Consider the following 19,924-nt stretch of genomic DNA (forward strand, 5'->3'; position numbering starts at 1 on the left):
TCAAGCAAATGAGGCAGCAGCGGTCGTAACAGGCTGCGTTTAGTGGTTTTTTTTATGTACAAGAAAAATGATTTTTGTTTTCACCTTTTGTCTTTTTGTTTTTATTACTTTTAAAGCTTCTCCCCCCACCCCCCAAAAGTGCATATTTACCATTTTTTTTAGATCTCCCACATTTTATAAAGACTCTCAAATACAGTCTATGGAATGTCTGTGCTCTGTGCCCCCAGGGGCGCCACCGCCAACTCCCCATTCACCAGGCCTGGTCCCCCAAAGTCCAAGGCACCTCATGTCTGGGCCTGGGTGGGGTTGGGGGGTACCTGGCACAGGACCCCTGGCCGTTGGCCTCCAGGCAGCCCTGGCCGTGGGATGGGGGTCTCCCCAGCCCCATCTCCTGGTCCTGCCCCCATCCCACCTCCATGTAAATTTATATATTTAGTGCGAGATAGTCTAAACTCTGAGGTTATGACTCCTGGGTGCCCAAGACCCAGGCCGACCCGTCGTGCACCGGCCAACACCACCATTCCAGGAAGGCTGCTTCCTCAGCTTAAATAACTTTTTTAAAATAAAACTGCAAATATAAATATCTTTCTTTCTCAAAAAATAGGATTTTTGCTTTTTTTGTTGGTTTTAATTTTTTTTTTCCTTTCAGTCTCTGTTTTGCCTCCTACAATCCTGGCTGCCTGGATGGCCTCGGTTCTGGGGGCCCTGGCCCCTGCCTCGGTCCCACCATGTGCGACACAGCTGATGGGTCTCAGTAGTGCAGACTCCCCAGAAGACCCAGGTGGGAGCTGGGGGCCCCTCCCTTCCAACCTGAGAACCCCCCTCGGAAGGAAGCAGAGGGACAGCCCTGTATAAACAGGGTGACGAGATGGCCACATGGGGTCTCCCGGGTGGGCTGCCCGAGGGGGCAGGCTTTGGTATGGCCCACTGGAGCCCGGCTGGGCACAGGCCCACACCCATGCCAGGCTGGGCCTGGTCCGGCACTTTACATTCACTGGTTTTTAATTTTAATTTTTTTTTTGCCTTTTTTTTCTTTTAATCTCAAAAGGCAGGGTCAGGGTCAGGGTGGGGGACTAGGCAGGGAGCAGCAGCAAGAACATTTATCTCTCTCTCCCAGTCTGGCAGGCTGGAGACTGATCCAGGTGGGGGCTCAGGGCCCCCCATCCTGCCAGGCCCACTACTCCTGCCCCCAAGCCCCCCCGCCCCCCGCCCCCCGCCCCCATCAGAAGTCCCCAGCCTAGACCTCACTCGCGCACACATGCGCACACACACATCCACACAATTTCACCAAGATGATGGAAATAACAATTTCACTTTGTCTTTTTTTTTTTTGTACCAGGCAGTTAAAAAAAACACCCCAAAGAAAGAAAACACCAAAGAAAACCCCAAACAACCAAACAAAAACACTTTTGCTGTGTCCTTTCCGACCAGTCAGCACGTTCCCCCTCAAATATTTGTTTCCTGAAACGCGAGAATTCAGCAGTATCTTTGGCAACACTTTATCACAACCTTAATTTAAAGAATAAAAATAAAATCGATCCACATCTATATACAGTATGTGATTGCGCAGAGTTAGGGGGCTGGGCCGGGTGGGTGGGTGTCCCGGCTCTGGGCCCATGCAGAGGCTGTGGCCCCCGGGACAGACTGGCGGGCAGCAGAATAGGGGTTAAGGCGAAATGGGTGGGCAGGGCTGGTGAAAGCTGGGTGCAGAGCTAGGGGTAGGGGTTTAGTGCAATTCCCAAGGAGCTTTGTGTTAAAGTGTGCTTGGCGGGGTTCAGCCCATGCCCCCACCATAGTCCCAGAGGCCTCAATTCCCCAAGTCGTCACCCCCACTGGCCAGGACGACGGCTGTGATTTTTCAGTTGGTTTTATTGCAAGGAGGTGTGTGGGTAGGGGAAGAGGGCTTACCCCTCAGGGAACCTCTGGAAGCTGGGGGCGGGGCGGGGGGGGGGGCGGGGGGAGTCCCTGGCCTGGGTGCTCAAGCTCTCTGCTTGGCCTCCACAGATGGTTCTCTGAATCTCGCCCTGTGATGCTGGGGTATGACAAGGCCACCTGGCCCTGGGCTCCCCTGCCACCCCCCTCAGGAGGGGGGGTTCCTGAGACATTTGGGGGGCTGGCGGAGGCCGGGAGGAGACGAAACCTATCCTGTAGAAACAATGATGAAAGTTGCCTTTTTAAAAAGCTTCCCTTTAAAAAAAGAAAATGAAAAAGGAGATAAGAAGATGGGGTTTGTCACAGAGCAAAAGGGTACCAGGAGACGGGCCAGCGACTAGAGGAGGGAGCAGGGGCACCCTACCCCCGACCTTGGGCATTGAGGAGGAAGGATCTCAGCTCAGCAGGATGTGTCTATATACAGGGTCCCACACTAGGCGTTGCATATGCAAGAGAGGGTAAAGGTGCCCTGGCCTCTGGTAACATGGTTTCCCTGCCCTGGCCCCCATCCGTGGCCTGTGGCTCGGTCAACACCGAGCCTTTGGGGAGCCAGGTGCCAGCCCCCAGATGACAGTCAGTGCCTTTGAGTAAAAAGAGGGGTGCTTTGGGGGGTGTAAGGCCCTGGAGGTGGGGCCTCCTGTCACCCACCTCAAAGGGGATGGCATATCCAAGATGGCAGCTCCTCAGTGGCCACAAGGAGAGGCGGGAAGCCAGTAAGTGGTGAGGATGGGGGAACAGCAAGGAGGGAGGGAGGTTGGGGGAACTGGACTGCTCTGGCTGGTTGAAAGGCCAGCCCTCTCTTGGGCCCATCCCTGAGCTAGGAAGTCAGTAAGGAGGGTCCCCACAGACATGGGTGGCCATTGTATGGCCAGTGGGTAATGAGACATCGCTAAATCAGAACCAAAAAAGGGACAGAATGGGAGGGAGTGGGGGACATGGCAGAAATACAAAAACCCCAGTCCTGCCGGCCAGGCAAGCCCCCTGGTGAAGCAGGTTCACCCCGAAAACCTTGGCCTCGCCCTCGTCCCCATGGCCTTCCTGACTCCCTTCAGCCTGGGGCACAGAATTGGATTCTACATCTGTGGTGGGTTTTTTTTTTTATTATTTTGTACAAAAATAAATCAGCTTTTAGGAATCTTTTTGCGCTCTCGCTCACTCGCTCTCTCTCTTTTTATTTTTTTTGTCTTTTCAACTTTTCATAGAAGTTGGTTGCAACTTGTAAACATGTTTTTAAATTAAGATAAAGTATAGTACCCGTTCTGTTACAAAGTGCCGAGACTTCTATTGGGGTTGGTTGTCATGTTTTTGTTTCCTTTCGTTTTGTAAAATCTTTTTATTGCTTTTGTGACATTGGAACTTCTGGACGCTTCTCTCCCTCTTCCCTGCCACCGTAAGACCCTGGGTTCCCCCTGCCCTTGGCTGTCTCACCCACACTGTTGTCTGCTCCTCTGAGGAAAAGTTATATCTTATATATATCTCTCTCTCTTTCTATATATATATATATATAAATTTTGTTTTTATGGAGGAAAAGAGGGGAAAACAATCTAAAAAGTGCTTTAAAAAATTGGAAGAGGGCTGAGGGGAGAGGTGGGGAGGGGGTGAAGACAAGTTTTAAATCTCCAAACTTTAAATGGGGGTCTGAATGACCTGGGTCAGGGGACACAGACAGAGTTGATGGGGGCACTCTGAGAGGTGGCCCCTGGGTGCCCCACTGGGTTTTAAGTGCCATGAAGGAAGGCAACAGAAGCCCCTGGGAGCCATCCTGGTGCCCCCTCTTCCCGTCTTCTCCCCTTTCTCCACACCTGGAAATAAATAGGTTTGTGTTGCAGTGGCCAGGAGATACAGGGGACCACAGACAAGGATAGGAGGCAAGGAGGCTGTGGGGGAGATCGAGGGGGAAGACCCCCACTTAATAAGTGCCCTGAGGAAGGAGGGTGGGGGTAGGTTCAGGGACCATTTTAACGTCCGCTCACAGCGGACAGAAATCATTTAAGGTCTTGTCTGAAAGACTCATAGAAACCAGCAAGGGGAGAAAAACTAAAGCCCACCCCAGTCCTGCCTCGCCCCCTCCCCCCCACAGCAGCCCTCATCCCTGCCCGGAACCTGGGACCCTGCCCAGGTCTCGAATGGAATCCCAGACCCCATGCTGGGGGCGCCCAGTGGGTGGGGGGGACTCAGAACCCGTGTCCCACAAACCCCAAACCAAGCCCCGAAACCCATGGACGGGGTGGAGGGAAAGGGGAGTTGGGGGTGGAGGGCAAGAGTTCCCATGGAGGGAGAGAACTTCATGAAAGAGAAAAATCTGAGAAAAGCACTATCCTAGATCTTGTGATGCTTCATATATATATATCTGTATGTATATATATATATCGATATAGATATCTGTATATAGATAGATTTTTTTGTGTTTTTTGGGGGGTGGTGGGTGATTTTCTCTCTCTCTCTCCTCTCTCTCTCTCTCAGGTTTGTTTTCTCTTTTTGGTTTTCAGGCGAGTCCAGCCGCGAAGCTGCCGTCGGCAGGGTTCCCAGCGGCCCCATCACCACCCCCTCCACCAGCACCCGCTACATTCAACCTGCCCAGGCCATCAGGGCTGGCCTCCTCCTCGTCCTCGTCCTCGTCCTTAAAGTGCTTCTCCTGGCCATTGCGCCGGGCCTCGGGGGAGCCAGGTGGGGCGGAGGCGCTGGGCGGTGCAGTGGCCCCAGGGCCAGGGTCGGGTCCCCCGAGCCCCCCGCCCCGGACTCGGGGCTTACGGCCACGGCGTGAGGGGACGCCATTACAGCCGTCTTTCTTGAGGTGTCTGTGCAGGTGGTCGGAGCGGACGAAGGTCTTGCAGCAGCTGTCACACTGGTAGGGCCGCAGGCCGGTGTGCACACGCATGTGGTTTTTCAGGTCGTAGTTGTGGGCGAAGGCTGCCCCGCACTGCTGGCACAGGTACGGCTTCTCACCTGTGTGCTTCCTCATGTGCACCTTGAGCTTGTCCTGCCTGTGGAGGGGGCAAGGGTCAGTGGGCGCTGTGCTGGGCCCCCTACCCGGACAACCCCCCAACTCATGCTGGCCTTGAGGCTGAAACTATGACCGAAAGGCAGGCTGTGGCTAGGGATAGTTCTGGGTACAATGGGACAAGGAGCCAGAGGCCTCTCAAAGGTCTAAAAAGGGCCTTGGGCCCTGCTTGCTGTGTGGCCTTGGGCAAAAGCTGAACCTCTCTGAATCCCTCCTTATCCATAGGAGGATGGTAACTGGCCTCCTGCCTGGGGCTCTACCACGTCTCCCAGGTGCTCTGCCCAGACCACTGCATGGGGCCAGTCACAGAGGGGGCAGCAGGGACTCAGACTGTGCGAGAATACAGAGATTTCCCCAACTGAAGCTCTGAGAGGGGAAGTGACTTGCACCGAGTTGCACAGCGGGTCAGGGGCTGCAAGGTGGAGTCAGCTCCAGTTTCATCACCCCAAACCGTGGCCAGTGTAATTATAGCCCCGCTGCCACAGGCCCTGCTTACTCAACTCTCTAATGTGACTCAGAGGGGCCTCTGGGCTCCTGGGCCTGGAGGAAGGGGTGGGGGCTGGGGCCCCGGGTCAGGGACAGAGAGCAGCCAGGTGAGTGCATGAGGGAAAGAGGTTTGGCCTGGTCCCTCTATGCTTCAGTTTCCTTGACTGGCAAATGGGATCAGCCCTGGGTTGGGAATAGGATGGCCAAGAGAACTCCAGGTCAGAATGAAATAGCCTGAGGCCTGTGGTTGGGGTCATAGGTCAGCTTGGTCACCTCTGCAGACCCTGGCTTGCTGAGCCCCCACGAAGCCGTTCCTCTCAGGTACAGAGACCCTGAAGGGCAAGGCCCATAGCCATCTCCATGCCCCATCTGGAGGAGGATGGAGCCCCCAAAACTAAAAGAACCACAATCTCACCAAAGGGGTGAGCCAGGCCACCAATTACACTGCTTGCCTCTGGTAGCTGTCCTTTGCCCCCTGCCTGATATTCCTGGGCCCTGCACTCCAGGCCACACCCTCCTGTTCTGGCCTGTAGGAAAGGGGGCCAGGGGTCAGCCCCCAGGTCCTATTCCCAAGGGGCAGAGCTGGGAAGCTGGGACAATGCCTTCTTTCTTCAGTCTGGGTGGGTGTGGCTGGGGGAACCCCAGGGTGGGTGGGGGTAGGGGGTGGTGCTGAGTCACCCAGCCTGGCCAGGCCCCTGCACGTCAACCCCTCCACCCCCACTAGACTGGCCTACAAGGCCCAGTCAGCTACCTCTGGACTTTTAAGACCAAATCACAAATTTCCCCAGCCAGACCTCAAACTCCTGCCCAAGGACCAAGCCCAGTGGCTCCTGTGCCAATTTCCCTCCCCTGACTGCAGTGGTCCCCTGAGCTGAACTGGTCTCAGAGTCCTTGTACTGGCTGTTCCCTCTGCCTGAACCTTCCCCCAAGACTCCTTCCCTCACCTCCTTCAGGTCTCAGCTCTGTTTAAAGCAGCACCCACAGCCTTCCCCTCCCTTTGTTCTCGGCTCTCTTCACGTTCCACCAGCTAGTGCTATCAGTTCTTTGATTTTATCTCACGCAAGCTTTGTCCATGGGGATTTTGGCCTATCTCTCCACTTCTGCATCCCCAGCGCCTAGAACAGGGCCTGGCACCCAGAAGGTGCCCCATAAATGTTGGCCGAATGAAGTAAGTTTCCAGACTCACAGGAGACTTAAAGTGACTCAAACAACTGAGCTCCCTGCTCCCTACTAGGCTGTTGGCCTCTCCATCCCAAGAACCACGTCTGGGAGAGAGCCAACCCTGTGCTCCTTCTCCCGGCTCCCTAAGCACCACCTGGCATGTTTTATGTTCTATGCAGTCATTGGTTTAGTGCCTGCACCCAAAGGCTGCTCTGAAGGGACACACTGGGGGAGGGCACCCCAAAATGAATAAGGTGCTGCTGCCTATGTCCCTGGAGGCTGTGTGTGTGTGTGTGTGTGTGTGTGTGTGTGTGTGTGTGTCTGCACGTAGCTGCAATTTGAGCAAAGGACCCAGGAAGCCACCCAACACCCTCCACCCCCGCCAGTGGCGCTGGCTCACCTGGTGAATCGGACCTTGCAGATGTTGCATTCATAGGGCTTCTCACCGGTGTGGGTCCGGATATGCCGCGGGAGCTTGCCAGCGCCCTGGATGACCTTCTCACAGATGGGGCACTTCTGGAAGGCCTTGGCCCGGATCTTCTTCTCCACCTTCTGTGACCAAGCCGGGTAGACGTCGCTGTCATGGGTACTGCTGAAATACTTCAGATAGTAGTCCATGACACCCTTGTCGTCTGCCCTCGACTCGTCGTCGCTGTCCCCCGCCGCCGCTGACCCCGCCCGGCCCACCGACGACATCATCTGTTGTAGCAGTGTGCTAGCCGCAAGCCCGTCCGCATCGGTCCCATCGCCGTCCTCACCCTCAGCTGTTCCCGACAGGAAGCCAGGAGAGTCCCCTGCTTCTGGGGCTACTTCTGACAGTGAGACCTCCTCCTCCCCACCCCGGCCATAGTGGCCGTTCTGTGTGGCAGCTGGAGGGGCCACGGAGGGTGGAAAGAGGCCCCCTGCAGGGGTATCCTCATCCCGCTCTGGCCACAGACCCGGGTTGCTGTCGCCCTCATCCCCATCCCCGGCTGGGGGCCGCTCAGCCGGGGGGCCAGGTCCATAGAAGTCCAAGCCATTGCAGTCACCTGCAGCCACGGCAGCCACAGCTGCAGCCACGGCCTCCTTGGTGGCGTCCAGGTCATCCTCAGATGCGCCAAAGGCTGACCATGGAAAGCTGGCGGCGGCGGCGGCTGCAGCAGCGGCTGCGGGGGGCAGGCTGTTCATGGGGTTACTCTGGAAGAACTCGAGGTACTCCTTGGCACGGAGGAGGTTTCGCTGATCAATTTGATCTACCAGGTCCAGCTGCCCAGCATCAGTGCCCGCATCGGCTGCCAGGATCTGCCTGTCAAGGAGGTCGGCGCAGACGTGGCTCACGGCGGGTATCTCCAACAGGCGGGCAGCACTGAGGATGTCACTCACGTTGGCTGTGCTGACAGTCAGCGTGGCCGTATAGGCAAAGTCCATGAGAGCTGTGAGCGCCTCGGCACTGACGAAGTCAATCTCGTACACGTTCTGCTGGTCTACCACGGCGCCTGATGTGAACAGCTTCTTGAAGTACTGGCTGCAGGCCGCCAGCACGGAGCGGTGCGTGGGAAACTCTCGGCCCTCCACCAGGATCACCACGTCACACAGCAGGCCTTGTGTCCGCTGCTCGTTGAGCCCACTCAGAATGTCACTGCTGTGGTCGGGGAACGGAATCCCAATGGGGCCGTCCACGCCGCCGGCCATTTTCCGCGCCGAGACCTACAGCACCAGAGAGGAAGGGGTGGTCGTGAATATGGGAGGGACCCACCAAGGCTTAAGAACCTCAGAGTAGTGCCCCACCCTGGTTCCCCAGATGTGCACCAGGGCAGTCCATGTCTGGTTCTGCAGAACGTGAGGTTATGCTAGCAAAACTCACACTGGGTGCTTGAGAGATGAAGACTGGCATCCGCCCCTTCACTAGAGAACTCACAGGCATGCCAAAGGGCAATGTGAGGTGATGTGGGAGCATACAGTAGGTGCTCAATAAATGCCTCAATACAAGTTGTTTCCTAATGAATCTGAGTGCAGGCTTCTACCCATACTCTCTCCAGGAGGCCCTGGTGGTGATATTCACAAGGCTCCTACTGTACACTGTCATGCTTGAGCCCCCGGCAGTCCCATAGGGCAGCACCATCTCTACTGCAGAAGTGTGAAGACAGGGCTCAGGGAGAGGCGGCCATGTGCCCAAGGCCCCATACCTCTGCCCCAACCAATATCCAACTGGCTTGGCTGTGCATCCCCACCAGTCCCCTCGGCCTCTCTGACCCTCACTGCCTCAGGGTGAGGCCGAGTTCTCTTGGGGGCTTCTGAAGCCAAGGCCTAGCTGGGGTCATTGAGGCCATGGGTTTGCCCTGGTGTGGGTGGCAGTGACTCTGAAGGACAAACCCTTTTCTGCCCCACTGGAGCCCCCAGGACAGCTTGGCCCTGGCAGTGAATAATGGGGAAAACAGGCCACCTGACGCTCCCTTCCCCTGTCACCCCAGCCACCCCATCAAGGAGGAGCAGGGGACTAGGGCCTCCTGCCTGCCCAGCTTTCTCCAGCTTTCAACCCTCCGACTGCCCTGTAAAGCCAGGACAAGGCCCTGCCACTTTCTGGGCCTCAATCTCCCCATCTGTCAAATGGGCAGAAGCCTTTGGAAGAGCAGGCCATTGAGAGAACTCTGTCTGTCTGTCCCACCCCTCTCCCCACCCCTCCTTTTTTCCGCCTCCCCTGGGCTGTGACTCATCCACCCACTCGGGCGCTTGTGCAACCCTCTGGCTCCTGTCCCCACCCCTCCACCCTCTCCGGGGAGCCCCCGGCTGTCCCAAGCCACCCAACACAACCCACATTCCTCCAGGCCCAAACAGCTGGCTCTTGGGCCACAGCTCGTGGACAGCAGGGAGTGGGCTGAGCTGGGCCTTCCTCAGCCTCCTAAGGACCCCAGCCTCTCAGCCAAGCAGCCCAGCCCAACTCTAACCCAGATCCCTCCTCCAGTGCTGTGAGTGGGATTCAGGTAGCTGGCCCAGCAAGGGAGCCCAGGGTTGGTCCGGCAGGGTACAAGGCCAGGATGGAACTGTCCCGACCCAGGGCTGCCCTGGGAGTGGGGTCTAGGCCTCAGAGCTGACAGAGGCCTTTGTGCAATGCTCAGGCAGGCACTACACTTCCCAGGACATCTCTCTCCAAGGCCCGCCCTCTTTCTTGCAGACTGCACCAGCTGCTCCGCTGGCCCCTCTGTTCTGCCAGCCCTGGGGGGGAGGGGGGTCAGCTCAGATGTGGCTGCTGAGAGCAGGAGGATGGAGGTCAACCCCATCTGAGGATCGATCAGCCATCAGAGGAGCCCCCTGTGGTGGCTTCCACCCCCTTCCACCATCTGCTGTCTGGCCTCTGAGCTCCAGAGAGTAAATGGAATCAGACTAGCCTCGCCCCTCCTTATTTTCCGCCCCATCCAGGCGACTGACACCCCAAGATGGCGACCCTAGCCCTGCTTGCCATTGTCCCCCAGGTGCCCCTAGGGTCCCCTTGGACCTTGAGGTATCTCCAGGGGTCTCAAGGTCACAACCTGAAATAATTCAGGTGACTCACCCCCACCCTCCCTCAAGCACTGAGCACACCAGGCCAGGGGGCCAGCACAGCCCTACTTTAAGTGTTAAGATACCCAGGCTCCCTCCCGCTTTGCCAGAAGCCACCCAGATGGAAAGGTGCAAGCTTGGGCCTCAAACCTGACCCGGGACACTGGTCTCCACTAGGGGGATGAAGTGGGCCATGTGCAAAGGGTCTAGAGCGGTGGTCGCCAACTGGTGGTCCCGACCGTGAGGTCCTAAAGGTTGGCGACCGCTGGTTTAAGGAAACCTTTGGAGCAGTGGTTGCCAACTGGTGGTCCATGATGTCTGAAAGGTTGGTGACCGCTGGCCTAGAGTATCCATATCCCTGTCCTCTCCCAGTTGGAGCTTCTATTCCCCAGATAATCATCAGAGACCCTCCCTCAAAGGGCAGGGCCTGGGGAAGTATCAACCAAGGAAAGTCCCCATGAGAGTAGCATGATTCCCCCATTTTACAGATGAGAAAACCAAGGCCCAGGGACTTATAAAATCCTGCCAAAGGGTGCCCAGCAAGGCTGATCCATGGGTTTTGGGGTCCAGGAGCTGATAGAGGTCAGAGGCTGGCCCCCGACCTACCCAACAAGCCATTATCTCTTTCCTCACCCTGGAAACTAAACTGGCTCTGCAGACACCTGACCCACACCCTCTCTCCAGGAACACATCTCACCTGCCTACCATGCCCAGAGCCACTGCCCCATCTGGGTCTCTCAGGGTTCTCCCTCTAAGAAAGAAGCGAAAGAGCCTGTTAGATGGGAAAAGGACAGCTGAGCCCTCTTGGTGGGTCAGGTGGGGCCTGGAAGGAAAACACCCACTGTGTGCCCTGGGATTGTCTCAACAGGAGCTTCACCTAGAAGGTGCTCTGGAAGTGGGGGTTTCCTTGGTAGTGACAATCCAACAAAACTTCTCTCCTCCAGGAAAGTACCACCCCCAGGACAGCCAGTGCTAGGGTCCCCAGAGCTCAGGATCACCTGGGTTGTCCTTCATCACAACTCCACCCCCCGGAGAGCCTGCCCTCCTGGGATTTCCGGGGCCTCTGTTGACTCCTCAAGCTAAGGGGCAGGCCTCAGCAGGCTCCTCCTGGGCTGGAAGTGGGGTGCCCTCCTCCCTCTGGGCCACTCCTAGGCCCCTATGCTGGGCCCTCCCTTGGGTGGCGCACAGTAGGAGCACAGCATTCAACAAGAACCAAAGACGCTATGGGCTGGAGAGAGCCCACACCCAGCCCCACCCACCCAGCTAACTGACACACCCAGGACCAGGGGACAGTGCTGCTTCCACCTCCCATCTAACTTAGGATCACTTAGGAGGCAGGACCTCCTCTGGTGGGTTTCCTCCGTGCCTGGGAACTTTCAGGAACCAGGCATCTTCATTTCATCCTCTCCACAATAAAGCCCTGGGTTTTACAGAGGAGGAGACTTGGAGAGATGACAAGACTAGCAGCCAGGTGGGGACTAAGACTCTGACCTGAGCTGGCCTGAATTGCTGCCTCTCAACAGCAGGGACACAGGGGTGAGGTCAGGAATGCCTTGACCTGGTCCCACGAACAGCAAGTGTCATCCAGGAAGGACCCCAACATCATAGGAAGGGTGTCCCGGGCATGGGGGACAGCAGAGGAAAAAGACTGGAGGAGGGTGCTTAGGAGAGGGTACTTGGGGAAGGAGAGGCTGCATTAACAAGCGGCTTTCCAAGGTCAGGCAAAAGGTGAGGATTGGGGCTGGGCCTCCTCCTCCCACCCACACTCCTCAGGAAAAACAGGGGATGGCCAGCAGGGGGTAGGCAGGTCATCACCAGCCAAGGCCTTCCTGGAGGAGTGTTTGGGACAGGGGCCGCTTCATTAGGGGGTCAAGACCCCTGCATTCCCCCACCCAGAGAATACAAAAAGAAACCAAAGAGACATTAAACACCTACTATGTGCCAGGCCTGGAAGCCCAGATCCAAACCCCAACTCCTCCACTTCCAAGCTGGGTGACCTTGGGCAAGAGGCAGCAACCCTCTGTGCCTCAGTTTCCTCAGGGGTCATGACAGTGTTAAGAGGGCTGGTGGTACTCTAGGTCCAGAGTCCCACTCTCATCCATTCAGCAAACATTGCCTGGGGACCTACTATGTGCCAGTGCAACCCCAACAAGGCTGTTCGCCTCCCCCTTGTGGATGAGGGGCTTTTTTAACTTCATTTCTGAATGTTATTCCAGCCACCTCACCACCCACTCTGTGCCAAGGAAGTGGGTCATGGTGCCCAAGGAAGAAACCAGGGGAGCAAAACCAGGCCCAGAGAGGGTGGGCGGCTGGTCCAAGGTCACAAAGCAAGCCTAGTGCCCAGGTTCAGCTGCCAGGCTCACGCCCGGCCGCCCCCTCCCCCTCCCAGGCACACAGCCTGTGTTGCAAGGTTGGTCCCGCCGGGTTACCCTGCCCTGACTTGGTGCCAATCCCCGCCTGGCCAGTCCCTGGCTGGGGGTTTAATGGGACAGGAATTCAGCATCTCGATTGGGGGGGGAGGGGGCAACAAAGGCCCAGAGTGGCTGCTGGCTGCCCCCTGCCAGCCTGCCCCCTACCCCCCTGCCCTCACAGGCCTCCCTCTGGCCAGACACCAGCAAACAGGCCTTCGGCCATTTTATGTGTCCATTTATTGCCCTAAATGGGGAGGGGCTTCCTGCCCCAGCCTTAAAGGGCCAGAGGCAGGAAGGCTGCAGGCCTAGTGGGAAGTGTTTGTGTGGGGGTGAGGGTGGGAGGATGAGGTCATGGGGATCCCATCTGACCCCCAACTCATGGGTGGGGCTCAGGCTCACCCTGTTCCCACGCTTTGAGTGCTGTCATGGACCAGGAAGTACAGCCCCAACACCAAGACTGGGTTCCAAGAGGAAGCCCCGGGAAGACAGCCATTCAGGGTGAGGTAGAAGGAAGCAGCTTCCCGTCACTGCAGTAAGCAAAGCCGGGCTTCGAAGAATCCCATCACTGTCTACCCTGCCTTGCTCAGGCTGCACCTGCTTATCCAAGATGCCCGAGAGAGGCCTGGGTGACCTCTAGGAGCTCTGCTCCTTCTGCTTCCAGACCTCTCCTTCTCCCTCCCCCAGGCCTGCTTGTCACCTGGAGCACTGGCGGTGGCACAACCCCCACCCCCACCCCCAGCAGGTGGAGGTCTCTGCGTGGAAGCCCTAAAAGGGGGCTCAGTCTGTTGAGGTCCTAGTGTCCTGTGCCCATAAATCCAGCCAGTTCCCTCCCAAAAAACACATCCTGATGGGAGGTGGGACTAGGCCTTGTTTTCCAGTTAAACCAGAAAGGTGTGGGTGGGGAAGCTTCTACCAAGTGGCTGTCCACAGCCTGCTGGGAGGACAGATGGAGGGGCTGGTCCTTTGGCCATGCTCCTCAGAAGAGCCAGATTCTCCAGGTGGCACCAGCGCTTTGGTGCTCCAAGCACGGGCCTCGGCCCTAAGGACAGTCGAGGTCTGATCTCAATGATCTCAACATCCATTCTTACAGCCCTGGGAGGCAGGGTCACTGCCCCACTTTACAGCAGGAAACTGAGGCTCCGAGAGAGAAAAGCCACTTGCCCAGGTACACAGCAGAGGTGGATTTGATCACCAGCCACCTGGCCCCATCTGGCCTAACTAGTCTTCCCAGGGCTCCTTCCCCTCCCCCACCAGACTGCCCCTAGGTACCAGCAGATGACTAAATCCCCCACCCTGGGGGCCTTGGGGCTGAGGGACAGCTTATTCTCACGCCCCCTCAGAGCTGCCTTATGACGGCCCAGAAAAGGAAAAGGCTTGCCAGAGGTCACACAGGGCACTTGGGGCAGGGCTGGAGTCCAGCCAACATCTGTGAATTCAGGGAAGGGCCCTGACCCCAAGGGGCATCAACACAGGCATGCAGGAGGGGCTCCCCCGAGGTCCTGACACTGCACAGCAGTCGCTCAACAAACATTCCTGAGGAATCACTGAGTGTCCTCACAACACACTGTTGGGCCGAAGGTAACCTCCTCATGGTACTGATGGGAAAATTAAAGGTGGCAGCGGGGAAGTGACCTCCCTCCGTGGACCTCAGGTGGAGCCAAAGGCCAGGCTGGGATTGGACCACACTGGCCCCCACCCAAGCCTGTTCCTCTGGTCCCCACTGACCAGGGCTGCCGCCGGGTGGTTTATGGTCTCTCAGGTGCCTGGAACCAAGGTGACAGGTGGGGATGCCGAGTGTCTCAGGCACCCAGCAGGCGCAGAATCCCTGTTGTTCCCTGAGCTGACCCAGGTGCTTCCTCCATGAGAGAAAAAGAGAAAACAGGTCGTCTACAAGCACCACCTGGGGGACCCTACAACAAGTCTATGTTACGGGGGGGGGGGGGGGAGACACAGGCTTCGAGAGGCCAAGGGGCATGTCCAAGGTCACAGATCAAGAGCACTGGCACTGGCAACCCCAGCAGCTCCCCTCGTAGGGCTGGCTCTGCTTCAGAGGGGCTGGCCCTGAGTCCTGGCTCTCGTGAGGTGACCTCCTCAGGTGTAATGGGTCATAAAACAAAGAGCCCTGCCCGTCTCTGATGGCCAAGGTGCAGGACTGCGGCTTGGAGGGGGCAAGAAAGGGCCTGGCAGGCCTTAAAGGTGCCTGCCAGGGAAAGCTGGGAGACAGGGAACTGGGACTCGTGCTGTGTGACCTTGGGCACCTCAGGTTCTCTCTGAGCCTCATTATTCTTTGGGCAAAGGGTTTAATAAGCCCCGGGAAGACTCCATTTGGCCAACAGGTGCCTGCTGTCAACCTCCTGGCCCTCTGGAAGACAGGTGGGCAGACGGCCCTCAGCTGGGACGCAGGGAGGACTTTGGACAAGTCCTGAGCCGGAAGGCAGACCACAGGGGTCAGACCCAGCTTTGGCTGGGTGACCTTGGGCTGCTCTCTGCTTCCCCTGGGCCTCAGTCTCCCCTGCCCAACAAGGAACCCACTCTGAGGTTGCTGTAAGCCCCTGACTTCCCACACTCGTGTTTAGCCTCCCCTCTGAGCCTTGGTTTCCTCAAATGTTGTTGGGGACTGCCACCGGCCTGACCCAGCTGTTGGTCAGAAGGCCCCAAGGAAAAGAAAGGAAGTAAAAAAACAAACACAGGACTTGCTACTGCCCTGGAACCTTCCCCACTGGACGAAGGCTGTGCTCTGCCTGCTGGGTCTCAGTCTCCCACACAGAAAAAGGGACGCATCCACTCCCTGCAGCCACCCCAGCAGCTTCTCCGAGGGCCTCTGCTCAGAGCTGTATGGCTCCCAGCACGCCAGGGTGCTGACTGGCCACCCGGCAGCCAATCAGAACTGAATAATAAATACCCCCCCAAAGTGACCCACGAATTAAAATTTCAGTGTCCCCGATGGCTCCTCTTTCTTCATTAGGCATGCGGATCCCAGGGCTTCGCTCTTCCAGCCACTGGCTCCTGCCCCCCCTACTCCCCCAGGCTCTTGTCTCCACAGCGATGGCTGGCGGTAAACAGAGACCCGAGCCCAGCTGATAAGTGCCTGGCATGCTCTAGGAGCCCCACTGGGGGGTGGTCCTGGGGGAAAATGCCCCAGGCCTGGAGCAGCAGGGCCGGCCTGGACTCCCCAGACCTCTCCCAAGACCAGCTCTGCCAATAGGAAGTGATTGGCTGGTCCTGGGGAGGGCCCCCCCAGTGTGGGAGCGGCACACTCAGGGTTACGCCCTGGCCGTGTTGGGTGTGTGTGGGGGGGTGACATGGAATTCTAGCCGCCCTTTCCCTCTCAGGCCAACCCTGCTCCTGAAGGCAGCTGGCAGGGAGAGGGGAAGCACACCAGGCCTGCCACCCATGGGTGAGCCAGGTGGGCACGCCCGGGGAAGGGGCACCAACACCTCTTACTTCCGCCACCTGGCTGGGGGAAGAGAGGAGCTGCCTGCCTCCCCCCCTGCCCATCTGCCAACTGCTGGCTGCATTCCCCAAATATTTAGTGAGTGCCCACTGGGCGCCCCGGCCTGGCTGGACAGTAATCTCTTGCTGCGGTCCACCCGGTTCCCCAACCAGCGCGGGCAGTGTCTCCCATAACCCGCAAAGGCCCGAGCCTGGGGGGGGGAGGCACTCAGCTCCAGCGCTTGGCTCAGGCCCCTGCCCGGTTCCCAGGCCCCGCGCTGGGGGAGAGGGCCGGCTCCTAGCCTAGGGAGGGAGGCGGAGGGCGGGAGGCAGCCAGATCCCACCAAGTCCTCTGCCCGGGCTCAGGCTTCGCACGTGGTGGTGGCGTCAAAGGAAAGGAGGGGGGGTCTGGGCCAGAGGAGACAGGGTCACGCGCTTTGGGGGCGCGGGCGGCGGAGAGGCGTGTTCCCTGCCCCCTCTCCCGGGGCCGGGGCCGGGGCCAGGCGGCGGCGCGGGTAGGGCGAGGGGCCAGGCCGGTCCCCCCACCCAGGGATGAGTCAGGCCCGGGCAGGGGCAGGAAGCGGCCCCCTCCCCCGCGCCGGCCGCAGCGCACGGCCCCCGCCCCGGCCTGCGGGGCCCGCCGCACCGCCCGACCGGGGGGCTCCTACCTCCTTCCCGGGTCAGCGGCGAGGGGGCCCGGCCCCGGCGGCGGCGGCGGCGGCGGCGGCAGGGCAGGCTTCCTCCGAGGGGCCGGGAGACGGCAGTGAGCCTGGCTCCGCGCCACCCCCCGCCGCCGGCGGCCAATCCCCACCCGGACTGGGGGGAGGGCGATGCAAATTACCCCGGATCTGGGTCCGCCCGCCCGCCTTCCCCACGCCCGGGCCCGGCCTGCACTAGGCCGCGCATCCCCGGGCTCGCAGGAGAGGCGCGGCCGCTCCGGCCGCCGCCCTCCCCGGGGAGCACCGGGTGGGTGACAACCCCCCCCCCCCGACCGGGGCAGGGGGCCGAGAAGAGGGGGGCTGGGGACGGTTACACAACCAGGCAGGGAGGGGCCCCGGGGCGGGAAGGGGGCCGGCCCGCGGGCCGCGCAGCCGGAAGCCGGGGACCGCCACCGGCCCCCGGCGAGGGGAGCCTAGCTTCAGGCTCCGCCCCCGAGCCTGCTGGGCCCGCCCCTGCGCCGCACCGCGCGATCGGCCCGCGCCCATTGGCTTGCAGGCCCGCCACTCACCGCCCCTCCTCCGCACCGCCCCTACCCGCGTGCCGCGGCGGGCCACCGACGCGGGGCACCCTGGGACTCGTAGTCCGAGCTGCCTACCACCTGCCTGCCGCAAACGGCAGGAAGACTACGACGCCCAGAGGAGTCCGCGGGCGCGCCCGCCCACCCGGACACCCTACCCCTTCCCCCTCCTTTGCAAAGCCCCCCTCCCTGTTTCTCAGCCCCCTCCCCCCTATATCCCATGGAGCTCAATCCTGGCCAATTCCAACGTATACACGCAGCACCGAATTGGCCCCGGGAAGTGGGGAGAGCGCCCCCAGTACTCAGCAGCAAACTTAGCACGCGACGCGGCCCCCTTCTTCCCACGCCGGCTCCCCCACCCTCAGTGCAGCCCCGCTTCCCCTCCCCCGCTTTCCGCGCGCCTGGGAGCCCCGAAAAGCCATGCACCCGGGGGGTGGGGAGCAGGCAGTTGGCGCACAAGCCCATGCACTTCGCCCCCAATTCCACCTCCCAGGAGGCGCCCCCTCCCCGGGCTCGGGATCCAGAGCGCCTCCAGCCTCCCGGCAGCTGCAAACCACCCCCTCCTCTGAAACTTGCGGGACGTCCCTGGCTCCCCGGGTCTCCCCTTCCCGAGAGAGCACGGGTGGGCGCAGAGCCCCCGGTTCGTCCTCGCACTGCACCCTGTGCTGGGGACCGCGCCGGGCGCTGACTTACCTCGCGGGGCCGGGCCGGGGCCGGGCTGGGCCGGGGCGCGCGGGACCGGGGCCCGGAGTTGGGACTGGGCTCCTCACCCGCTCGCCTCCGGGGTCTGCGTCTCGCTCTTCCCCTCGCTCGCCCTCCCCTCGTCTCTCCCTCGCTCCGGCGGCGGCGGCGGCGGCGTCACTGCCCCTACAGTAACTGTACAGTACAGCCAAAGCCCCGTATGATGCTCGCGACTCCCTTCCTGGTTTCTCCGAGGGCAAGAGGGGTCCTCCCTTGTCTTAAAGGTGCCGCAGCCGCCGGCCCCCCCCCCCCCCGCGCCCAGCCCGCCCCCCCCTCCCCGGCCTCGGAGGCCAGAACAGGCTCGGCAGGTCCCCTCTTGCCACGTCTCTGCCCTCCCGTGGGGCTTCGCCCGCTGCGCCAGGGAGACCGAGCTGTTATTAGGTTTTGTCAAGTTGGGGGGGGGTCCAGCCCGCCCCCAGGGTGCCCCCCTTCCTCTGACCTCTCCGCCCCGCTGCGCGGCGCCGTGCCAGCTTGCCAGCTTATCTGGCCCCAGAGCTCCCCGGGGCGCGGGGGGAGCGGGCCCCCCGGGGTGGAGGGGGTGGGGGACGCCAGATAAACAGGCCCCCAGCCTCCGCGCAGGGGCGGGTGCGCGGGGGGGCGCGCGCTTTGCCCCCGATGCCTGGGGCGTGGCAGGATGGCAGCGGGGGCGGGGAGGGCTGTGCGCACTGCTAGGACCGACGCGGGCGTGGGTCGCGGCTGCCCCGGCAGCCGAGGGAGGCGGAGGGGGGGCAACGGGGTGGGAACCCTGGGCCGGCCGCCGGCGCTCCCGGGGCCTCAGTTTGCCCCGCCGCAGAAGGAACCTGGGGGCGGGCTTTGGGGTGACTCCTCGGGTCCGCTGGGCTCCCGGGTCCCTAAAAGAAACAGCCAACCTGCCCGCCCGCGATTATATAAAGGAGTCGCCTCCGCCCGCTGCGCCAGAGGCTAGCGGGGTAGGGGTTGGCGAGGGGCGGGCTGGGCGGTTGTTTTCCAGGCTTCCCGAGCTCCCCCACCCGACAGCGGGCGGCTGGGCGGGACAGGGACCCGGCCCCGGACGCCCGGGTCCTGCGGGCCGCTCCCCAAAGGGTCTGCGTGGCTCCGGAGGGGCGGAGGTGGGGAGTGGGGAGGCGTTGGCTCAGCCAACTTTTTTTCCCCTTGTCCATTTCTCCCACTTCCTCCCCGGTCGTGGGAGAGGTCTGGCGGGGGACGGGGGAGGAGGGGACGGCGGGGAGAACAGCCTGACCCGGGCCGGCCGCTGCCCTGCCCGCTGCACACAGTAGGCGCCCGGGGGGGAAGGCTGGCTGGTGCCATCAGCCGCCTGCGGGGCGTCGGGCCTCAGTTTCCTCTTCCTCGTTCCCATGGACCGAGAGGGTTGCCACCTGCTACAGCTGCCGTTCACTGAGCATTTCTCAAGTTGCTGGCTCTGTCCGGGGTTCTGTTGACCTCCATTGGAACATCTAATCGCACTGTCATGATCATTAGTTATTAGAATTATTACCACCATTACCTGACAGGCAGGAAACGTCGGCCACCAGAGGTGGAATGGACCCTGTCTGTCCTCTGGACGTCAAAGCTTTCCTCCCCTCCCCTCCCCTCCTCACTTGATTGCCTTGTCACGCAAAGTGTTAAAAGAGCCTTTAAACTCCCAAACATTGGATCGGCTTTTGTAATAATAATTTGGCTTCAAGGGGAACCCCAGGAGACCACCAGGGGGGAAGTGACAGCCCCAGGACGAGAAGCCTTAAACTAGCCCCGATTAGGTGGGAAGGGACTGAGGGAGGGGCCGGTGGATACAGGGAGAGGGTGGAACCAGGGACTTTGCTCTAACGACCCTGCCTGGCACCGAAGCCCTGCTTCCTTCTTTCACCACCCTGCTATCAGCCCTGGGACTAAAAGGGCCCAGTGGCAGCACCATGTGCAGGTCTCAGGGTTGCGCTTGGACTCCTGCAGATAACCCAAGTTCAGGCCTTAGTCCCCAATCGTTTTAGCCTCCCCACCCCCTCCTAAGCTCCTAGCGGTGAGTCAGTTTCC

General features: G+C 60.2%; 1 protein-coding gene across 3 annotated transcripts; it reads right to left on the bottom strand.

Moving 5' to 3' along the window:
• ZBTB7A (zinc finger and BTB domain containing 7A) lies at positions 1–18,122 on the bottom strand. 3 transcript variants are annotated; one of them, XM_036312795.1, is made up of 4 exons: positions 16,608–16,965; positions 10,794–10,847; positions 6,981–8,266; positions 1–4,916 (listed from the first exon to the last, which is right to left on the bottom strand). In XM_036312795.1, exons 3-4 carry the CDS (start codon positions 8,249–8,251, stop codon positions 4,418–4,420), a joined length of 1,770 nt encoding a protein of 589 aa, XP_036168688.1. In that variant the 5' UTR covers positions 8,252–8,266; positions 10,794–10,847; positions 16,608–16,965; the 3' UTR covers positions 1–4,417. The 3 variants fall into 3 exon arrangements, with proteins under 3 accessions (XP_036168688.1, XP_036168686.1, XP_036168685.1); XM_036312793.1 differs by lacking the exons at positions 10,794–10,847; positions 16,608–16,965 and adding an exon at positions 17,870–18,122; XM_036312792.1 differs by lacking the exon at positions 10,794–10,847 and having other exon boundaries at positions 16,608–16,964.
• Between the last annotated feature and the right edge of the window lie 1,802 nt (positions 18,123–19,924).

The sequence above is a fragment of the Myotis myotis genome, unplaced genomic scaffold (assembly GCF_014108235.1).
Source record: "Myotis myotis isolate mMyoMyo1 unplaced genomic scaffold, mMyoMyo1.p scaffold_m19_p_6, whole genome shotgun sequence".
Classification (NCBI taxonomy): domain Eukaryota; kingdom Metazoa; phylum Chordata; class Mammalia; order Chiroptera; family Vespertilionidae; genus Myotis; species Myotis myotis.

Coding starts and splice junctions, on each gene's coding strand:
- ZBTB7A (XM_036312793.1), bottom strand. CDS start 8,251: ATGGCCGGCGGCGTGGACGGCCCCATTGGGATTCCGTTCCCCGACCAC. Junction 4,917..6,980: donor TGCAAGGTCCGATTCACCAG/GTGAGCCAGCGC, acceptor CCCCCTCCACAG/GCAGGACAAGCTCAAGGTGC.